Source organism: Talpa occidentalis, unplaced genomic scaffold (genome assembly GCF_014898055.3).
Source record: "Talpa occidentalis isolate TD23 unplaced genomic scaffold, MPIMG_talOcc4v2.1 talOcc4.5, whole genome shotgun sequence".
Taxonomy (NCBI): Eukaryota; Metazoa; Chordata; class Mammalia; order Eulipotyphla; family Talpidae; genus Talpa; species Talpa occidentalis.
Genome location: NW_023604861.1, coordinates 133,528,223 through 133,547,456, shown reverse-complemented (window position 1 = coordinate 133,547,456; position 19,234 = coordinate 133,528,223). Strand labels below are relative to the sequence as shown.

The window sequence follows — 19,234 nt, the reverse complement described above, 5'->3', positions numbered from 1 at the left end:
TTCTTAATGGAAAAAATCAACATCAGTGAAAAGAAGGAAGAAACTATCAGGGTTTTCTCAAGTAGTTGTGAAGGATTTATATACATTTTTAAAGGTACAAATACATATATATATATGATTATTTTGACATTAACATTTGTCAAAACTATTCAAGGTTGCAAAACGACAAACTGATCAAATACAGGTGAATCTGAACCTGTAAATTTGTGGATTCTCACAAGTGTATACATCTAAATAAACTTTGAACAATTAAAAATATACTACTATAAAAGAGAGAGAACATGAGAAGGCAGAAAACAGTCTTCCAAGTTCCTATCTATTCAGACTTGCCAAATTTCTTCCCAAGTTCCATTTTCCAAAAGGGAATTCAAGCAAAGGACCATGGCTTAAAATCAGAGATGAGTACTTCCAGCCAGGACATTATAAAGGGGAGGAAAGATCTGAGGCCATGGAACTTCCTTTGGCCTATGACAACAGAGAGGATGTAACCAGAGGCAACTGCAGCTAAAGCTTTAAGCGTCACTATAAGGTTCTACTCTGTTTTCTGTGCCACGAGTTAGGAAAGAGGACTGCTCTTTCAGCCTGAGTTGTGAAATGAGTAAGACATGGAACACAGCAGAAGCCCCCCTGCAATTTATAACATTCATTTCTAAGAAATGAATGCTTGCTACCAAGATTTAGAGGTCCATTTGTTAATGCAGCGTAACTTAGCCTAAGTCATCTGATACAAAAATCTCTGCTTCTCTTATATTACTAAAATATTTTACACACAACTCATGGCAGATTCAAGATAAATTATTTTTTTCAAAACAAAGAAGTACAATAAAAAGACTGCTGCAAGCATAGTCCTAGTAAAGCAAACAAACACGATCAACGAATTCTTGCATTACAATGAAACCCAGTTTTGATTCATTCATTCACTTTCACTCATGCATTTGTCCTGCCAAAATTTACCAAATACTTGCTCTCTACCTTGTAGAATCCAGTGATCCAGAGATACATGAGACAAAGAGGGCATACACAGGAAACACAGAAAGGGAGACAAACATGGGTTCAAATCATTACTACACAGTATGATAGTTTTTTTCTTTTAAATAGAGGCAGGAAAAAGAACTTCACAGCACAGATTGTCATGGAAGATTTCAGAGTAGAGAGAATCGTACCCTGCAGGATCTTGGTGGCTAGGTAGGCATTCGCTAAATGAAGGAAAGGGTCTGATTATCCAAAATGTTATAGGAAATAACCTATAAAAGAGCAACATCTCTTATAATCAGGGAAATGCAAATTAAAACCACAATGAGATACCACCTTACACCAGTAAGAATGGCACATATCAAAAAAACAAGCAACAACAAATGTTGGTGAGGATGTGGTGAAAAAGGAACTCTCCCGCACTGTTGGTGGGAGCACAGACTGGTCCAACCACTATGGAGAGCTGTGTGGAGGTTCCTCAGTCTACTAAAAATGGAGCTACCATACGACCCGGCAATTCCACTACTAGGGATCTACCCAAAGGACACAAACACATTGATTCAAAAGAACACCTGTATCCCTATGTTTATTGTAGCACTATTAACAATAAATAAAACCTGGAAACAACCTAAATGCCAAAAAATAAATGACTGGATCAAGAAGATGCGGCATATACGCACAATGGAATATTATTCAGCAATCAAGAAAGATAAACTCATGCCATTCACAGCAACATGGATGGAACTAGAAGGAATTATGCTCAGTGAAACAAGCCAGAGGAAAAAGAAAAATATCAGATGGTTTCACTTATAGCAGGAATATATGGAAACTAAATAAGACATCAGTATAAAAAACAGTAACAGTACAAAACACAACAGAGCAAAAACACACAATTATAAACCAGAGACATCCTGCAGGGATGAGGAGGGAGAGGGATCAGAGGGAGGGAGGGAGCAGCACAGGGGACTGAGGTGATGGAGCACGGGTGCATTGGGGAAGGAAACTCTATGGGGATTACACCTGAGGGGGTGGGGGGGAGCAAAATATTGTTTAAAAATGAACAATGATGGGAAAAAAATGCTTAATATTAAAAAAAAAAAGCAGAACGTGTAACAACCTGACAGAGGAAACAGATGGGAAGTTGTCAGTAGCCTAGTACATGCATGAAGGGGTGGAAGGCTGAAGAGGCAATGGAAGTGGGTCACAAAGAAGTCTCCCAGTTACTGAGGAGGGCCAACCTTGACCCTGCAAGAATGATGGGTCACTGGAGAGTTTCCAAAGATCATGATGTAATTAAATTTGTGTGGATTACAAATTTAGTCAAATCTGTCTTAATCACAAAGATAATGCTGATAGAAATATATAGTCTGGATAGGAAAGGAAGAGCTGAGCAACACTACTGTTCTGTTTTAGTGTTTACGTATTTCAGCAAAGGCAAAGGGCTCTATGTTTTATTCAAAAGGCACATGTTAAATTGCTAAGTAAAAACAACAAAAAGCTGATGATATACGAAGGATTTACAAGACTCTGTAAGTAAGAAGTATCACAAACAAGATTACTGGAAAGAATTTAAAGTCACTTCCTTCTTTCTCATAAAACATTCATATTCAATTCATCCTGCTTCTCACAGAGTGTTCTGCTGTCATAAGCAACCCATTCTTAGCTCTCAGTAAACTACCCCAAATTTAAAATCTGAACACTAAGTAGAAACTAGTTATGGGAAATTTTAAATAGTCCATGGTCAGATACATTTCTGATAGGTGTCTTCAAATAACATGAAAAATTTAACATGAAAAGACCTATCTACACCTACATATACAGCAGCACTGTTTACAATTGCCTAATCATGGCACCAGCCCAAGTGCCCTTCAATAGATGAACGGATAGAGAAACGGGGAGCATATATTCGATGGACTATTACACAGCTGTGAATAAAGATGAAGTAATGGCAGTTCACACAAAATGGATGGACCTTGAGGTGATTATTTTGAGTGAAAACAGCCAGAAAGTAAAAGACAGATTTCAGATGGTTTCACTCCTCTGAGGAATACAAAAACCAAAAAAACAATTACATGCAAACAATAGAAGAACTTAAAATTTGAACTCGGCAAAAAAAGAAGACATTTACCAGAGGGAGGAGAAATAAAGGTGGAGGAGATGGGACAGGAAGGCAGATGGGGTATGGGACTGGGTGGTCTGATGGAGGCTAGATAGATAGATAGATAGATAGATCAATAAATAAAACTCCCTGAAACTTTAAAATTTTACATTAAACTTTTTATGAGCAAAGGAAAAGAATTATAGTCTTCACCAAATATAAGAGTTATCAAGAATGAATACAAGATCTCCTTATGAGACGGTAAAGATTTTCATAATATTTTGCTGGTCCCCAAAGGCAGGTATCACAGTAAAGCAGCATGATAAGGAACACAGCTGGGAAGCAGAACACATGTTCGGATTCAGGCTCCTCTGCCTACTCTGTCACCCGGGGCATTGTCCAAGCACACTACATCCCAATTTTCATTTTTCTGTGTTACTATATAATAAAAATATCTGCCTCAGGGCCTCCCCTGCTGGCACAACGGTTGAGTACTGGGTTGTGAGGCTGCCTGCAGCCTCTGCAGGGCCAGTTCGATCCCCGGCCACCGGCGAAGGTCCCACAAAAAAAAAAAAAAAAAAAAAAAAAAAAAAATCTGCCCCAGAGAACTGCTACAAGGATGAAATGAGTTAATACTTATAAAGTGCCTGCCTATAGAGAAAAACATAAACCTATCAACTATTAGTCTTTTTGGTATTGCCCATTTCCAAAATAGTGTCAAGGAACATTTGAGAGAATCAATCAAAATAAACATAATTTTATGAACATCAAAAAAAAATTGAACTACACTGTTGACATGGTGACACTATTGACATTTTAAGTGATAAAATGTCAACCATTCCCTTTTCTGTTTAAAGGGACATTACTTACACAGTCTATTTTAAAAAGCGATAAATACAATCTAAAACTGCAGCAGGAAAAGGGCAGAGATTTTTAAGAATTTCTACTTACGTCTGGTTTGGAATGTTGAAATATCTTCAGAGGGAGCTTTAAGTCACCCTTAGCTAGAGTCACTAAATACTCTTTTAATAGCTCATTCGCCACACCTGGAGACTGTTTCTCGCAACGATGAAGAAAGGGAACCATCCACTGGTAGGCACTGGTCACATACTTGTCCTCAGAACACTGAAAATACAATTAGCCGAAACACACACACATTGAGTGCCTGATTGTCCATTTAATGCATTCTAAAGCTCACAGATAATTAGATGACAGGTAAACTGTGAAAACCTCGCACTTTCTAAAACAAGCATCAAGTTCGAGCCTCACAAGGAGGCAGAGAGGCAGCAGGGGAGTCCTCTCTGCCTGGGGCGAGCGGGGTTCACAGCAGCACAGCACTGTGACCCACTCTGTACACCACCCCACATTGTCCCCAACAGGCCAAGCCCAGTTCTCGAAGATAAACAGACTATTTCTACCAATCAATCGTGAGGGCATCGAGAGCAAAGGGGGAGGGAGGGAGAGAGAGAGAGAGAGAGTGTGTGTGTGTGAGAGAGAGAAGCATTAGAGAGATCACAGACCAACAGAAAGCAGAAACGAAAAAGAACGGAAAAGAACAGAAAGACAGAGAAGACTAAATATTAAAGAAGCTCGGGAAGAGAGCTCCCTGAGAATGCAGTCTCATCTACAAAATCCCAGAGGCTCTACTTTTCTTTTCCTCTCCTGCTTTGTTTTGACCCTTCACATCCTTCTTCACAAAACTCCAAATGACACAGAAAATCATACACGTTAACTCTTCGATCTCCCAATTACCCAAGAGATACACATGGATTTCTCAAGAGTCACACACAACACTGGTCAACTTTCACTGGGCCCATCATCAGGACAGGAAAATCAGTAAGAGAAAGGAAAGGCAGGGACAGAGGGAGAGAGGCCTACGAGGAATGAGAGATGGGAAGTGAAGCAGGATGAAACCAAAGTATGAATCAGAGAAAGAGTCAAGGGAGAAAAACCAGGAGCTGTGACCACCCCTTCCGGACCCTCAAGGCAGATCATCACAGAGAAGAGTGCTGACAGAGCCCCAGGAGGCGCTAGCACCCCCCGGGGGACCTCAGTCTTGTCTGGAGGGGTCTCTCTACCCAACAGGCTTAGCAGAAATAGGTTCTAACTTGGGGGAATACTCTGTCCAGGGTAACCCAAGAGAAATCTCGGAGTGGCTGACAAGTTCCCTAAACATTCTGACTCTGAAGCCAAGATGCTTTCTTCACACACCCACCTGGCGCTCTGACGCCACTTTTCTTTTAAAGTCCTTTAAATATGAAAGTAGTGGGGATTTTCACACAGTGAAGGGCTAGATACCTGGTGACGAGGGTGGCCAGTACACTTAGAAGCATGTCTGACTCAGATGAAAAGGAAAAGTCACACAGATGAGGAGATGAACAAAGGCAAGCGAGGTGCAAGAATGGTCCAGGAAGGTGTGGGGGCCTTTACTAAATTATTCATGTCATTTGATTTTTTTTTAATTAGTTAAGAAATCTTCCTTTATTTACTAAGTTCTCAGGTTTAAAGGGCATTTCATCTCTGGCTTTGAAACACATTCATCAGAGCACACAGGGAATGGTGAGAGGAAGTTGAAATAAAACCTACACTATTCATCAATAATCTTAGTTTGTCAATGTCTTTCATCTGCTGGAGTTCTTTCAAGGTCAGGGTTAAATCGCAGCCAGCTTCATAAACCATTGCCTCCAGAGTAACCAGGTCATCACACAGAGCCAGCAAGCCAGGGATATTCCTCTCCATTCCAAGTCGAACAAGGGACAAGGCACAGCCAACCTAAAATGGAAAGGCGACAGTCAGTCTCGGAGTCTTAAATCTCAACCATATATTCTGAAGTAAAAGCCTCCACGATGGCATCTAATTCTTGAAATCATTTTACATAAAACTGCATTATCAGGAACATACTTTTATTACAGAAACATTAGCGGTCTTTATCAAATACAGCAGCATCAAACTGTTTCAAGAGAACCGATCAGCACAAAATACTGAAGATAAAAGGAAAACCAGCACCTTAAATTCATAGCGCAGTTGTACATGTATTTATTTATTTAATTCTCACACCATCAACAGACAAGAAAAGAAAAACAGTGGCAATGCCAGGCTAATCCTGTTTCATTCCACCGCTGTCTCCAATGATAATGTCTGCCCAGTGCCGGCCCCTGCACACCTCTCCCACAGGCAGCACTCAGGAAACACGTGGTGAAGGGCAAACTCTTGTCTCGATTCAAATATTTAGACCTTATTTAAATAAAATGAAAAATGATGTTCCTACAGACGCTGGGTAGTTAGCAATCTGATTCCCGTCACGTGATCAGGTTGATGAAATGACATATTCTGCCTTGATGGCAAGATCAAGTAAAGTGGCCTCAGCCTGCAACGCTGCTTCCTTAACTTTCTTACCGCTACATTAACAATTACTTATCGACACCTACTATGAGCTCTGTATACATTTCTAAGTGTTAGGAGTATGAAACTAAAGACGATGAGGTCTCTCCGTCACAGAGTCTCCCAGAGGAGGGAATGCCCAAGGTGCGCTCGCAAGAACGGCTCTTAGCAGGCACAGGAGGAAGAAGGGCAGGAGAGCAGCATGGAAGACAGAATGTGTCGTCAAAGCTCACTTTGCTCCTAGCCTGAAAAGAAGGTATGACATGAAGGGAGGAGAAGCACCACGACAGTGGTAAGAAATTTTTGCTGAACTAAAGAATTGGTGGTTTGTCCTGAAAAGCAATACTACCAAAGGGCTTTTGACTGGAACAAGGTAAACATAGATGTACGCTTTGGGAAGAATACTTTGTACTTACTGAATGAGGAATGAAACGTGAGTGATGAACTGGAAGCAGGCTGAACTGCGAAGAGGCAGCCGAGTGAGGAAAACCGCAGTTCAGTATTGTTAGTTTAGTAGTAGAGGACCCTGCAAGTGGCCAAGGCAGCACCCAAGGGGATAGCAACACTGAAGGGACAAGTCAAAGAACAGGAGCTTCCGGGGGAGACCAAAAATGAATGGCTAGGACAAGGGGAAAGGCGACAGGCTATCACCGGCTACCAGCCTAAGAGGAGACACCGCAGGAAGCAGTCGCAAGAAAGGGCCGGGATGTTACTGGGCAGATGAAAGGGGTCGGACACTCAGAGGCGGACCAGGAACCGAGGGTGGGAAATGGAGACAAACACTGAGAAAGCGATGGCCAAGGGCAGCGCAACTCCTCGGCTGATTTGTTATGGGAAGAAGACAGCTACGACAGCAGTCAGGGAGAAATGGTTCTTCATTTTTATTTATAAAACAGGATTGATTAGAAATTCATTAAAGCACGCACACACACACAAAAGGCAGTAGAGAAGGACTGGGTGAAGAGACAGGAGACAGGACAGGGCTGCCAGCAATCCCAAGCCAGGGGGATGTGGACTGCAAAGCAGCCAGAATGAGGGGAACTGGAACAAAACAAGACCTTCCTTGAGGAAAAGCTGGTGGGAGGGAGGGCACATGAAAATGAATTCTGAAATTCCCAATTCTCACAGCAAAACCATTTGCTTACAATCAGGAACTAAGGGTGGGGGTGTGCAGAGCAGAAGGGGCAAGGGAACAGTCAGGCAGTGCAAAGGGAAAACCACCAAGCAAATTTAAAGGCCTAGAAAGCCTTTCAGAGACCCAGGGACTGACAGGTGAAGGCGAAGTGAAAAAAGGGAAAGGTATTTTCAGCTGGAACTAGTGGTACAAACAAATAGAAGGGGAACAACTATCTAGATAAGGCATGAAGCAAAGCAGGAGTGACCTGGTAATACTTCAACAGTCAGTGTTTTTAATTAATGTCTATTAAAGAAAAAAACCCGGGTCTGATTCAGCTACCCGAATACATTGTTTTTAGGAAACATAATGTCAGGTGAATTTTCAGGAAGCATGGAGAAAACTGATGGATGCATAAGCCACAACCCAGGACACACAATAGATGAGCAATTATTTTTGTAAATAAGATGTCCATGATTTTCACATCGGGATAATCATTTGATTTGCTATCAAAAAAATGTTATGGGTCTAAGAGCTGACAACCACTACCTTTGAGAGTGATTTATCTTGCACTCTGTGTAGGGTAAAGAAAATATCAGGCTTTTCTGCCCTTCCGCCATCAGGATAGATGATGGATCCTTGTCCTGAATGCATGCCTGATGGCGGGCACCTGGAATAGGGTGTGCGCATAGGTAGATGGGATTCAGCTGAGCTAAGACTGGGCTTTTAAGGGCGGCGTCACGGGGACGCCAGGAGCAGCAGTAGAAGCCGAAGCAGAAGCCGAAAGAGAAGCCGAGAAGGAGCAGAAAGAACGCCAGAGAGCCCAGATAGAGTGAAGACTTGCTGGGGGCTGGGAGGCTGGCAGGCCTCCCAGCCCCCCAGCCAGCACCCCTGCCTGCCATATGCCTGGTGAACCCCAATAAAGGACCTGCAAAACTACTGAGGACTCTGACTCCTCCTTTACCCGGTCTGCATGGGATCAGAAAACCTGCCTTGTGCCCTCTCCGGCCCCTACACTCTGCAATTAAGATTTGTGAAATTGATCATACTGATATGGACTCTATAGGAAAGATGATTCAAACACCGGGTCTTGTCTGACTCAGCCACTGTGTGTCCTGAGCAAATTGCTCCCTTTCCTTTCCGTAGACTTTGGTTTATCCCCAACAAAGAAAATTACACTAATTGCCTCCAGAGATTTTCATTCTGCTGACAAGGAGTCTAATGACTTTCAAATGTGTTCTCATCCTTGCCCATCTTCAACAACCTAAAGAGTTAATAATATTCTTGGCCATCTCCCACAAAGGTCTGAACTATAATCAGACCTTCCCATCAGTTCAAACAAATAATTCCTCAAGTCTAGGAATATGAAAAGTTAGAATTAGATTGAGCAGGCATTTGAGAAAGCTGTCAACTGGGGACAAGGGCCAAGCCAGATAGATTAAAGTAGAAGTTTAAACAAGGGGTACATGTTCCTTCTCACAGTACTGCTGCTCCTCAAAACCTCTGAGTCATTCTTCCTGGCAAATAAAAATCCATGGAAAAAGAGAGATGGTGCGAAGCCAAGACTGCAAGCAGGAGAAGGTCACCCACTGGCCAGCTCCCTCTGAGATTTCACAGTATGCTCTGCCATTCTTTGCTCTGAATTACCATCTACTCTTCCCTGAAGTGAAGACAACTGTTCTGACATTTGCAGTGAAGTCAATTTGCAGAAGCTTTAATAATCTCTCCTGTGTGTTTTCTTTGCTCTCACTGACTCTGGTGTAAGAACTAACGCCTTCAGGGAAAAAAATCAAGACACGGAAGAGGTGGGTGGGAGATCCAGAGTCAATAGGTCTATCAGATGAAGAGTTAAGGTTAACCTGAGACACCCTAAGCTTCGGTACGACCATCCTCTCTCTTCCACGGCCCTCTCTTACAGTTACAGCTGCAGTTATTATGCATCTCAGTAAAGGCACACAGTCCCTGAGGGAAATTAGGCTTTGACCTAAAGAAAATGTCAGAAATTAGAGCATGAAACATGGATCCTGAAAAGCAAATTAACAATCAGCTGCAATAATGCAACATGACAGGGGACTAATCAGCAAGTCCAGGTTGATACAATCTTTTAAATTAACATGGTCTCAAACTATTAAAGTATGTGGGAAATCTGGGACAGTTTGTACCATACTTTGCAGCTTATAATTTGAAGAAAACTTTTGGAACAATTTTTCATATATGTATTTGCTCTTTAAGAAGGAAAAAAGTCACAAAACTTTCTGAGGCACAGCATACGTGAACAAAAGCAGTAAGAAATAGTCCCTTTGTCCTTAGCAAACTATATGCACGATCCTGGCACCACCATCGCCACCGCTCCACAGTGCGCCTGAAAGGCCAGCGCACGGCCTGCCTCCTTCCCCTCACCTGCCGGGAGTAGTGCTCTATTTCCTCTGCCCGGGTCTGGTACCAGTCCATCACCTTCTCCACTGCAAGCTGGGTAGTCCTGTATTGCAGTAACTCTGGCTGGGCAGCGTACAAGAATTCACTTTCATCTGGGAGAGTTGGCTCAACCACTGTTCTGCAAAGCACAGAAGGAACAATTAATAGTTGACTGGAATGCTAGGAAAATTACAGTGTGTGTGTATCTGTCTCTGTGTGTGTCTGTCTGTGAGAGGATAAGAGTGAGAGAAAGATGCAAAGAGAGAGTAGGTACAGAGAAAGGGGATATGAGTGAATTTTCAGGTGGGGAGTTTGCGCACACTTATAAATGGGACATTTTTGGGAAACTTCATTTATTTTCCTATTAGTTTTTCCAATTTAAAAAAATCAGAATGGACAGTAAATCAAAACAAATAATTAGTAACCAAATCCGCATCACCCCACCATAAGACACGAGCGGCAGGTGCCTGCCACAGAGCCACTGAATCTAAATTACCGATGACGGCCAGTCAGGCCCTGGCTTAGTAAATCACTCCCCGGTGATTCCAATTCAAAAATAAATTAAGAAATTCTTATTGTATAAATGGAAGTTCCTAACTAGTCTCACAACTGCCTTAAACATTCTGATCACTGATCTTGCCCCATGGGACACAAGTCACTTGAAATTTTCCCTTCAAAGCTGCCACATTTCAGCAAAGAAAAATACCCACAAGTAACTCTGCATTCCTTGGATCCTTTTACAGTCCTGATCTTATTTTCCTCTGAGCACCCATGGATAGAATTTAACCACTTCCTCTCCTAGGAACCCGCTTGCCTCTCATTCCAGATTGCCATGCTCTCACTTTTTCCCCATTTCTGGCCACCCCTTCTCAGTCACTTTGCTAGAACAGCCTCCTCTAGCCAGTCACCCCCATAACTCACCACAGACATTACACTGCCATTTACCCCTACCCTGGAATTCCGGCAAAGTTCCAAAATCTCCCTGATCTTTGTTTTTAAGATGCTTCACAAGCATGTCCAATGCAACTAGATCAAACCTGAATTCATTGTATCCTCAGGTAATACCGTTATCCTTTTCTAACAGAAATCTGATTATATCATCCCCAGGCTGCCTTTTATAGCCTGCAGTCTGCCTTAAAATATTCTAGTGTCGACTCAGTGCCAATCTCAATACCCTGTGTCCTCCAGCAACGCGGGCCACTCCTTCAGTCCTTGAAGCAGCCTCGAATCCTCTTTCTGCTTGAACACACCGCCTTCCTCATTTGCCAACTCATCCTCCACTGAGCTAACCCCTCTTCACCCTTCAAATCTCAGGTTTTGTCACTGGCACTGACCTCTCGCCTTTTCAATGTATCTCTTCAATCTCTCATGACAATCGGTAACGGAGGACTTCTAGTTAAATATAACCAATAAAGGCCATACACTTAGCTCCACTTTCTCCTGAAACCCCCTCTAAACACTAACAGGTCTTTAAAAAGGGGAAAGGGTGGCATAAACGCACGAGGAGACTCGGGGTATATGGAGTAAAACGTAACTAAACCATTATGTTTCATTCTTCGAAGTCAAGAGAGGGCAACCAGAACTGAAGACCAAGAAGCAGCTGTACAATGATGTTATTCAGAGACTGGAGCCCATGCCAAAGAGTCACGTGAAAGAAGGAAAAACAGTTGCCTCTGGAGAGCATGACATGCAGGAAAGGGAACGAGGACCGTGGATTTTAGTTGTGCTTTCTGTTTTTAAACAAGCTTAGTAGAATGCTTTGAGGTTAATCTACTGGCAAATACAAAATGACATTTGGATGATTCCATTTCTCCCGCATGATGCAGTAGCTAGTGTGAGGGGTTGCCTAATGTCCAAAAACCTGGAGGTTCTGTGGCTCAATTCATGAGTGGAAAAATTAAATCTCCGATATCACATGGGGGAGTACGGAAGGTGAGACGGGGAGGGTGTGCACCTGATGAGGAGTGGGGGGGAGGTAAGGGGCTCGAATGTTCATCATGTGGATTCCCACCCTGCTTCCTCTCCATCCACTTCCCTGGAATTTGGTGCTGCCACACTGTAAGGCTTTTTGAGGTGACGTTTTTTAAAACTGAATCAAGAACAGAACACGTTTACCACAGAGTAACTTTGAAAATTATATCCGTACACATCAAAAACTAAATAGGGAACACCTCAAAGTGAAGAGCTTTTGCAGAACATATTTTCAGAGTAATTGTAATTTTTTCAGTATTTTTCCATTAAAAATTTTTAATGAGTAAAAGTCAAGTTTTTTTTTGTTGCTTTTTGTTTTGTTTTGTTTTGTTTTGACTTCACTCAAACCCTTTAAATCAGGGGCCACCATCAAGAAAGTGATCACACGCCTCACACCACCATGACAGGCCTTCTAGTCACACATCCACAAAGAAATAAGGGCCCTCGTGCAGGCCCAGTCTTACCTGCATTCCAGCTCCTCACACCAGTCTTTATTTCGGTGTTTCTGTTCATGCCAAGGGATGATCACCAAGGAGTCACCATTACGACTTAAATTGAAAAAACAAACAAAGACATTACCTCAATGACTGGCCACACAAGAAACATGATGTGAAGAGTACCCTTAATTCTCCAAGACTCCTATTTATGGTATGTGATCAGGTGCCATGTAACACACACTGCACATAAGATGCAAAGGAAAATGCCAAATTGTTGATTCCTCTTGATCACAAATTGATTCAAAAAGGAGAAAACAAAGCAAAATAATTGGCAAGAAGCTAAAGCAGGGCATGGGCATGTGTTCAGCCACACACTCTAAACATTTACCAAGAGTCTAGATTTTATGTTCTTAATACCAACAAAAATTGTCCCCTGCCCTCAGAGAGTTTACAATCTAACTTGCAGAGGTCGCGGAAAAGTTCCACAACTGTGTTATCCAATATGGTAACCACTAGCTACATGTAAATATATTAAACACTTGAAATGTGGCTACTAATACTAAGGAAGAAAACAAAGTTATTTGATCATAAATAACTAAGTTATTTAAACTAAGTTATTATTTATCCAATGTTAATTAAAATTTAAAGAGCTACACGCGGCTACCGGCTACCATGTTAGACAGCACAGACCTGAAAGACAAGTCACGGCAAGACTGAAGAAATGACTTTCCAGATTAAAAGTATCAAGAAAAAAAGATAAGAGACTCTAAAGGAGGCAAAAATAAGGTCTGACTGGACAGAATTAAGAATAAATTAAAAAGGAAAAGTGAGGAAAACACAGTAGGAGACTGTAACAGCAACGCACTGCCATCCAAAAGGCCGAGGGAATACAGTGGCCTCTGAACTCTAACTGTCTGTGCAGGTGCGGGCGTGTGGCTTCTAAAGTGAGGCGCTCCAAACACTACCTGTAATGTCCCTGCTACCTCTGACACCCCCCACACATCCATAGAAACAACTGAAACTGAGTTAAGAATAAAGACAAAAAACAAAGTTTTTTTAAAAACAAAGTTCAACTGCCTTGCTTTTATAGTTCTATAAAACACTTTGTCTCATATGTCTAAACATCAATGGTTCAGCTTTCTCCTAAAATTTATCATAGCCCCAGAGAAAGGGCTGTACTTTCTTATATTATTAGGCTGTATTTTGTACTTTCTTATTTCACCAGGCTATGAACATGCCTTGCACAAGAGACACTTCATAAATGTTTGAAAATAATGTTGATGAAGAGGTCGGTCTTCATGGGAAGGTAACAGGAGGCCACTGGAGAGTGTCAGAGCAGAAGAAGGCAGCAGAAGGGTCCAGAATGGGTTGTGCAGATGCACTGAGCAACTTCACCCCTTTATGGTTATTACTACTGGAGCAAATTATCCAAAGTCAAAGTTCCCCATTGGATACACAGAAGAAGAAATTTATTATACTACATATTTAAAGCACAATATTTTGTTACCTCCTCTTGAGCTAACACTTACTGGCCTAGCAAACTATGCACCAGAAGATACATTTTTTGAGACATTTGAGTTCACATTTTTAAATGTCTGGACCATACAGATGATTATTTAGAAGGGGTGCCACAATCACACTATTTCATTTGTCACCAAGTGAAAAACAATTTTATCTTCTTCCATGTCAGTAACTAACATTTTACCACAGACCACTGCAATGAAAATTAAGAGAAAATGCATCTGGATACAATGCTGATGATAATGCTCAGTCTTTCAACCTAAGAATAAATTACAGCAATGAACTGAGGAATGAGGAAAAAAATAAACATATTTTTGCTGCTTTTCTAATTAAAGAACACATGGTTCTATAAACTACATAAAATATTTTCTGAAAGAATTTTTTAAAAATATATCACAAGTTGAGATATTTATTTTCTATACAAAGTAGTATAATTAGATACAAGTTATTAAAATGATTAGTAATGGTGTCAGATCTTCGGCAAAAAAAAAAAATCAATTTGTTATTTAAAAAACAAAGTTGTAAAACTTATTTTATGCTTCAATGAACAGAAATGGGTAAGAAAACACACCTGTTTTTATTAAAACAGATATCATAGATAAGGTCCTCTCGGAGGGCCACACCACAAGGTAGGCCTCATCTTCCCAGCACAGCACAACTAATGTTTCTAAAAGTGCAGATCAGCACTGACAGTGTAATACCAGTTCTAGCAGTATTATGCCAGCCATGGTGAGCAACAACCATCTTTAGCATGTATTGACTCCTTACCAAGGACTAGACAGTGGGCAATGCTTTAACATTCAGTACCTCAGGGAGTCCTACCCATGTGATGTAACAGGTGATACTATTGTCCTTATATTTTAACGAGAAAACTGAATTCACTTATTCATTCATCTTCATAAAGCTAAAATATGACAGAGCCAGGATTTAAACACCAGCAGACATAATTCAAAGCTGACACCTGCAGTCAGCACATATCCCATCTAAGGAAGGGCAGACCCCCACCAGAGACCACCCTCACTCCCCTGACGCCCTGCCACAGGCAGAGGAGTCACCAGGTGGGGTCTGGGCCCAGCAGGGTAGGGGACTTTGAGCTGCCCCTACCCTGAATTCAGACAGCCCACCAAATTTGTTTCTATGTATAGTTGTAAGATACATTTAACCCAAGATGTAAAACCAGTCTCAACACAGGCAGGTCACTAAGTGGCTGGGAGGGATACTAACATGGTATCTAGACAGCTGGACGTGTCACTGTACTGCCTGGGAAAAACAAAGCTCTCAGAATACCTATTTCCCAAAATCTCACCACTACACTTCAAAATAACTGATTAATCCTGTCATTACCTTTTTTTAAATGGACAAATTTTGGTTACTTATTCTTTCACAAGACAGGCAGGATTACAAAATGCTTTATAAAATGCAGAGAAATACTTAATCCTTTTTCTTTAATTCTGTTCATGACAAAAATATTGGTCCTGTTAATCACTAAATAAGTTAGGTAAAATTGTGGTTCAAAAAAAAACCCAGAAAATATACTGCTCCTTCCAAAGAACTATAAAGTGTGGTTAGCTGCAAAACTTTTATTTTGAATCCAAGTTCTATAAACACAAATTATTTTCATAGACTTTCATCTTTTTCTTCCATTGCTTCTACTTTGCTTGGAAAATCTTAAAATGTACTTGTATCATCATCCCCACTAAAAAAATGAAAGTACATGGTAAACTTAAATTATCTCTTTACAAAATAATGGCTGCTTTTGCTTAATTTTAGGATTCTTTATATTATAACCCTATTCGTTGTTTTATTCCAAACAATAAACTTTGCTGGTTTCATCTGAAGGTAATATTTATCTGTCAGCAGGAAAGGAATGAATATAACGAGTTCTATTATGTTCAACTATTCTCTCACCAATTATTTCTCACACTATCTATAAATGTTTTATTTCAAAGAAATTTTATCAAGAATAAACTTAACAAAAGTTCTTTTATTTGTGTTCTGTGTCTTGGAAACAAAAGCTAAATAGACAGTGTATTACTACTAATTGCCACCTTCTATGCACTGGTTTTAAGATGTGGAGTTCTATTTATGCCTATTATTGAGCACAGAAGAAAATGTTCTGATAAATAAAGGACAATAATAATAATAATCATTTGGGCCTACATGTATAACTACATTATGGTTCCCATCAGAGAACAAGGTAAACTATCTGAAACTCAAGGGGAAATTCATCCAGAGATTAGTTAGTTATCACTCAGAAGTTGAAGAAAAGCTCCCTAAAGGCGTCTTAGGACCAGTAGGATTTGACTTCTTTAATAAGTGACTTAGAAAGTCGCAGGCATGAATAAGGTATCCTGAAATGTACCCTATCCTCAGACATCAGGCACGTGCAACACAGACAACAGTGAGAACCCACCACTTTGCCCTGCATTCTCCTCCTGCCACTACTGGCTTCATCTCTGGCCCCAGCTGCTCATCTATCTAGTAAATACTGCGCTATAACCTGCAAAATAAACATGAGATGAGAGCAACGTTTTCCTGAATTCCAAGCCATGATAACTAAGAGCATTCTCTTAGAAGTCTAACCTGCAGCCTGAAGCTCTGGGTAACCTGGAGCAGGCTGTGCAATCTACCTTTGCCTTCATTTCCTCAGTCATGAAATGGAGGGAATAGGATTAACCTCAACTGGACTTGGAGAGGATAAATCTGTTCGCATAGTACCTGGTACACAGCATGCGGTTCAGTCATCATAGCAAGCATTAACACCAACAAGCTGGTTTCTCATGGCTAGTGATACAAATACATGTGGCTGGTTGACATTCAAAAGCTACATTATGATAAATAGTAATGCTATGATAATCATCTTATCAATGATTATGTTTACAAACACCCACCAACAGCAATGAACTCCACCCACCGACACCATCCTGTGAACATGGCACCTGGCCAGTGCTGCAATAAACAGTAATAAGAACAAGTGATGAGCTGATTTATGAGGGAAGTCAACAATTTCCTCAAGTCATCAGCTCTCTCACAATTGCTTAAAACCAAGTTTGAAAATAAATTTTTAGCCATGAGCAAAGGATGATTTATTTCAAAGGTTACCTAATTTGCAAAATCATTACAATTTAAGGGAAAGTCACAAACTCCAATGCAGAACCGGTGTAGAATTTTCCAGAGCAGTTAATTAAGTTAGAAAGGCTGCTCTTCCTAAAGGTATTTAATGCCAACAAAAAAGGCAGCATGTGAATAATGATATGAAACTGCCCCTATTCTACCACCATCACCGACCCACTGAACAGACGACCCTCATTTTGAACAAGAGACTCTGAAAGTCCTAAGAACAATGGGAAATACCTATATCTACGATGAGGTAAGTTACAAGAGTGAAAAAAGTCATCCTTACACCCAATTTCAATGCACTACATGTTAACAAGCTAATGGACATTTGAAAATTCCCCAAACAAAACATTTATGTAGTCATTTTTACACTGAGCATTTGGCTTTATATACATAACACATATTTATAAGCATACATCTTATTACTTTTGTGATGACTTTCTATTTATAATACTGCATCTATGGAAAATAGGGGCTTAACTTAAAATGGGTAGATAATAACTTTCATGTACAGTAATCAAATGAAGTACAGAGTTGCCAGTATTTCATGCTGGGAAGGATTATGTCACATAAAGAGTGAAAGACAGGAAGCCTAAGGGTCACCTAAGAGTTGATGACAACTATCTGCATGCTAGGAGAGTCTAAAAATCACCAAAAGGGGAGTAAAATGAGAGAAATCCAGTCAGTTGCACTCCCTATTCTTTGCTACTTAGACTGACAGAGAACCATTAGGGAGAGTAATAGTGAGATCTTCATGTCACATCACTGAAAGACAACAAGACTTTGACATATCTCCTTTGGTCTATTAATTAAACCAGAAAAACCTCCCAGGACAAAGATAAAAGTATGTGACATCTGAACTACTCAACTACAAAACTATTATAAACCTTGACCTTCTACAAGGTTGTAGTGCTAGTGGAGTTTGAACAAAAGGATTAGAGAGGAAAAGAGTGTTTTTTCACCTCCCTTTGACTCACAACAACAAAAACATTTTAAAAGCAGCACAAACAATGGCTGTGCAGACCCCAAGTCACAAGAATATTGATTTCCTCATGGTGACCCTTCAGAGTCCCAACACATCGCTGCCTCCTGACCTACTTCAAATGTACATTTCACACACAGTTAGATTCTATAAAGAATCTAACTTTGCCCAACCTATAGCTGATACTTACATAGTCCTCAATATGTGTGAGCTCAAGTATAAAGTTCTAAGCAGAGAGACAGAGCGATAAAAAGAAATGCGATAAAAATTCAGCAGTCCTGAGACACACCGTATTATCTTTCTCATTTTATAATAGATGAGACAGAAACAAGTTAATAACGTGTTCAGTCACACAGCTGAAAAGCTGCACCTAGGATTTGAACCCCAGTAGTCTGGTTCCAGAGTCTGTACTCTGGGACACTATAAATATTCCACCTACCTGGATCCTATGCCTTTTCCAGCTAAAGTTCCCACTTCTCATATATGTTTTGCTGATCATTTCATGCCATTTGCTGTCTACCCATTCTAAATCCTCGCTGCTTAAAAACTGACAATTCTTCTGACATTTACTCCCATTTTAACTTTATGATATTCCAATATTTTCCTGGAGTTCTTACCTACTACTTTCTCAAGCTGCTAATATAAATTTTTCCCTATTGAAAGTAAATAGCCCTAAAAATAAAATTAAAATATTCCTTTCTCTTTTTTTAAGATTTATTTATTTATTTATTTATGCATACAAGATCTGGGGTGCAGGCCAGAGGTGGGGGCGGGGAGTGAGAGCATTCACCAGAGACAGAGTAGGGAGCCTAATAGGGAGGTTGACTGAAATACACTGCTGAGAAGAGCAGCAGGCAAGACCAGAGAGGTCTGCTGCGCCATGTAGGTTAGCTCCTTGGCTGGGGATAGAACTTGTGCTGCAGCGGCTGCAGAAACTTCATAGTGCTGAGACTTAACCCCTTATGGCACCAGGGAGGCCTCTAAATATTCCTTTCTTATAAGCACTCCCTTACATCTGTCACAATTCCTAATTATGTTATATGCATACTAATAATGAGTAATTTCAACTGCACGTATACAACAAATGCATTATTTCATTTAGTACTCAAATACCCCATTAATTATATATTTCACTTATTTCACAAGCTTATTGAATTGAATAAATAAGTGACTGGTATGAACAAATTCACTGAGTGTCTATATTCTAAAATCAGAGTTCTCAAAAA

General features: G+C 40.5%; 1 protein-coding gene across 1 annotated transcript in view; it reads right to left on the bottom strand.

Moving 5' to 3' along the window:
- Positions 1-19,234, bottom strand: part of NBAS (NBAS subunit of NRZ tethering complex) — a 253,228-nt gene that overhangs the window by 137,088 nt on the left and 96,906 nt on the right. The window contains exons 23-26 of the mRNA XM_037528501.2: positions 12,416-12,499; positions 9,966-10,119; positions 5,657-5,842; positions 4,022-4,195 (exon numbers count right to left, since the gene is read on the bottom strand). Of these exons, the coding sequence (XP_037384398.1) occupies positions 4,022-4,195; positions 5,657-5,842; positions 9,966-10,119; positions 12,416-12,499 (598 nt within the window). The remainder of the gene's footprint in view (positions 1-4,021; positions 4,196-5,656; positions 5,843-9,965; positions 10,120-12,415; positions 12,500-19,234) is intronic.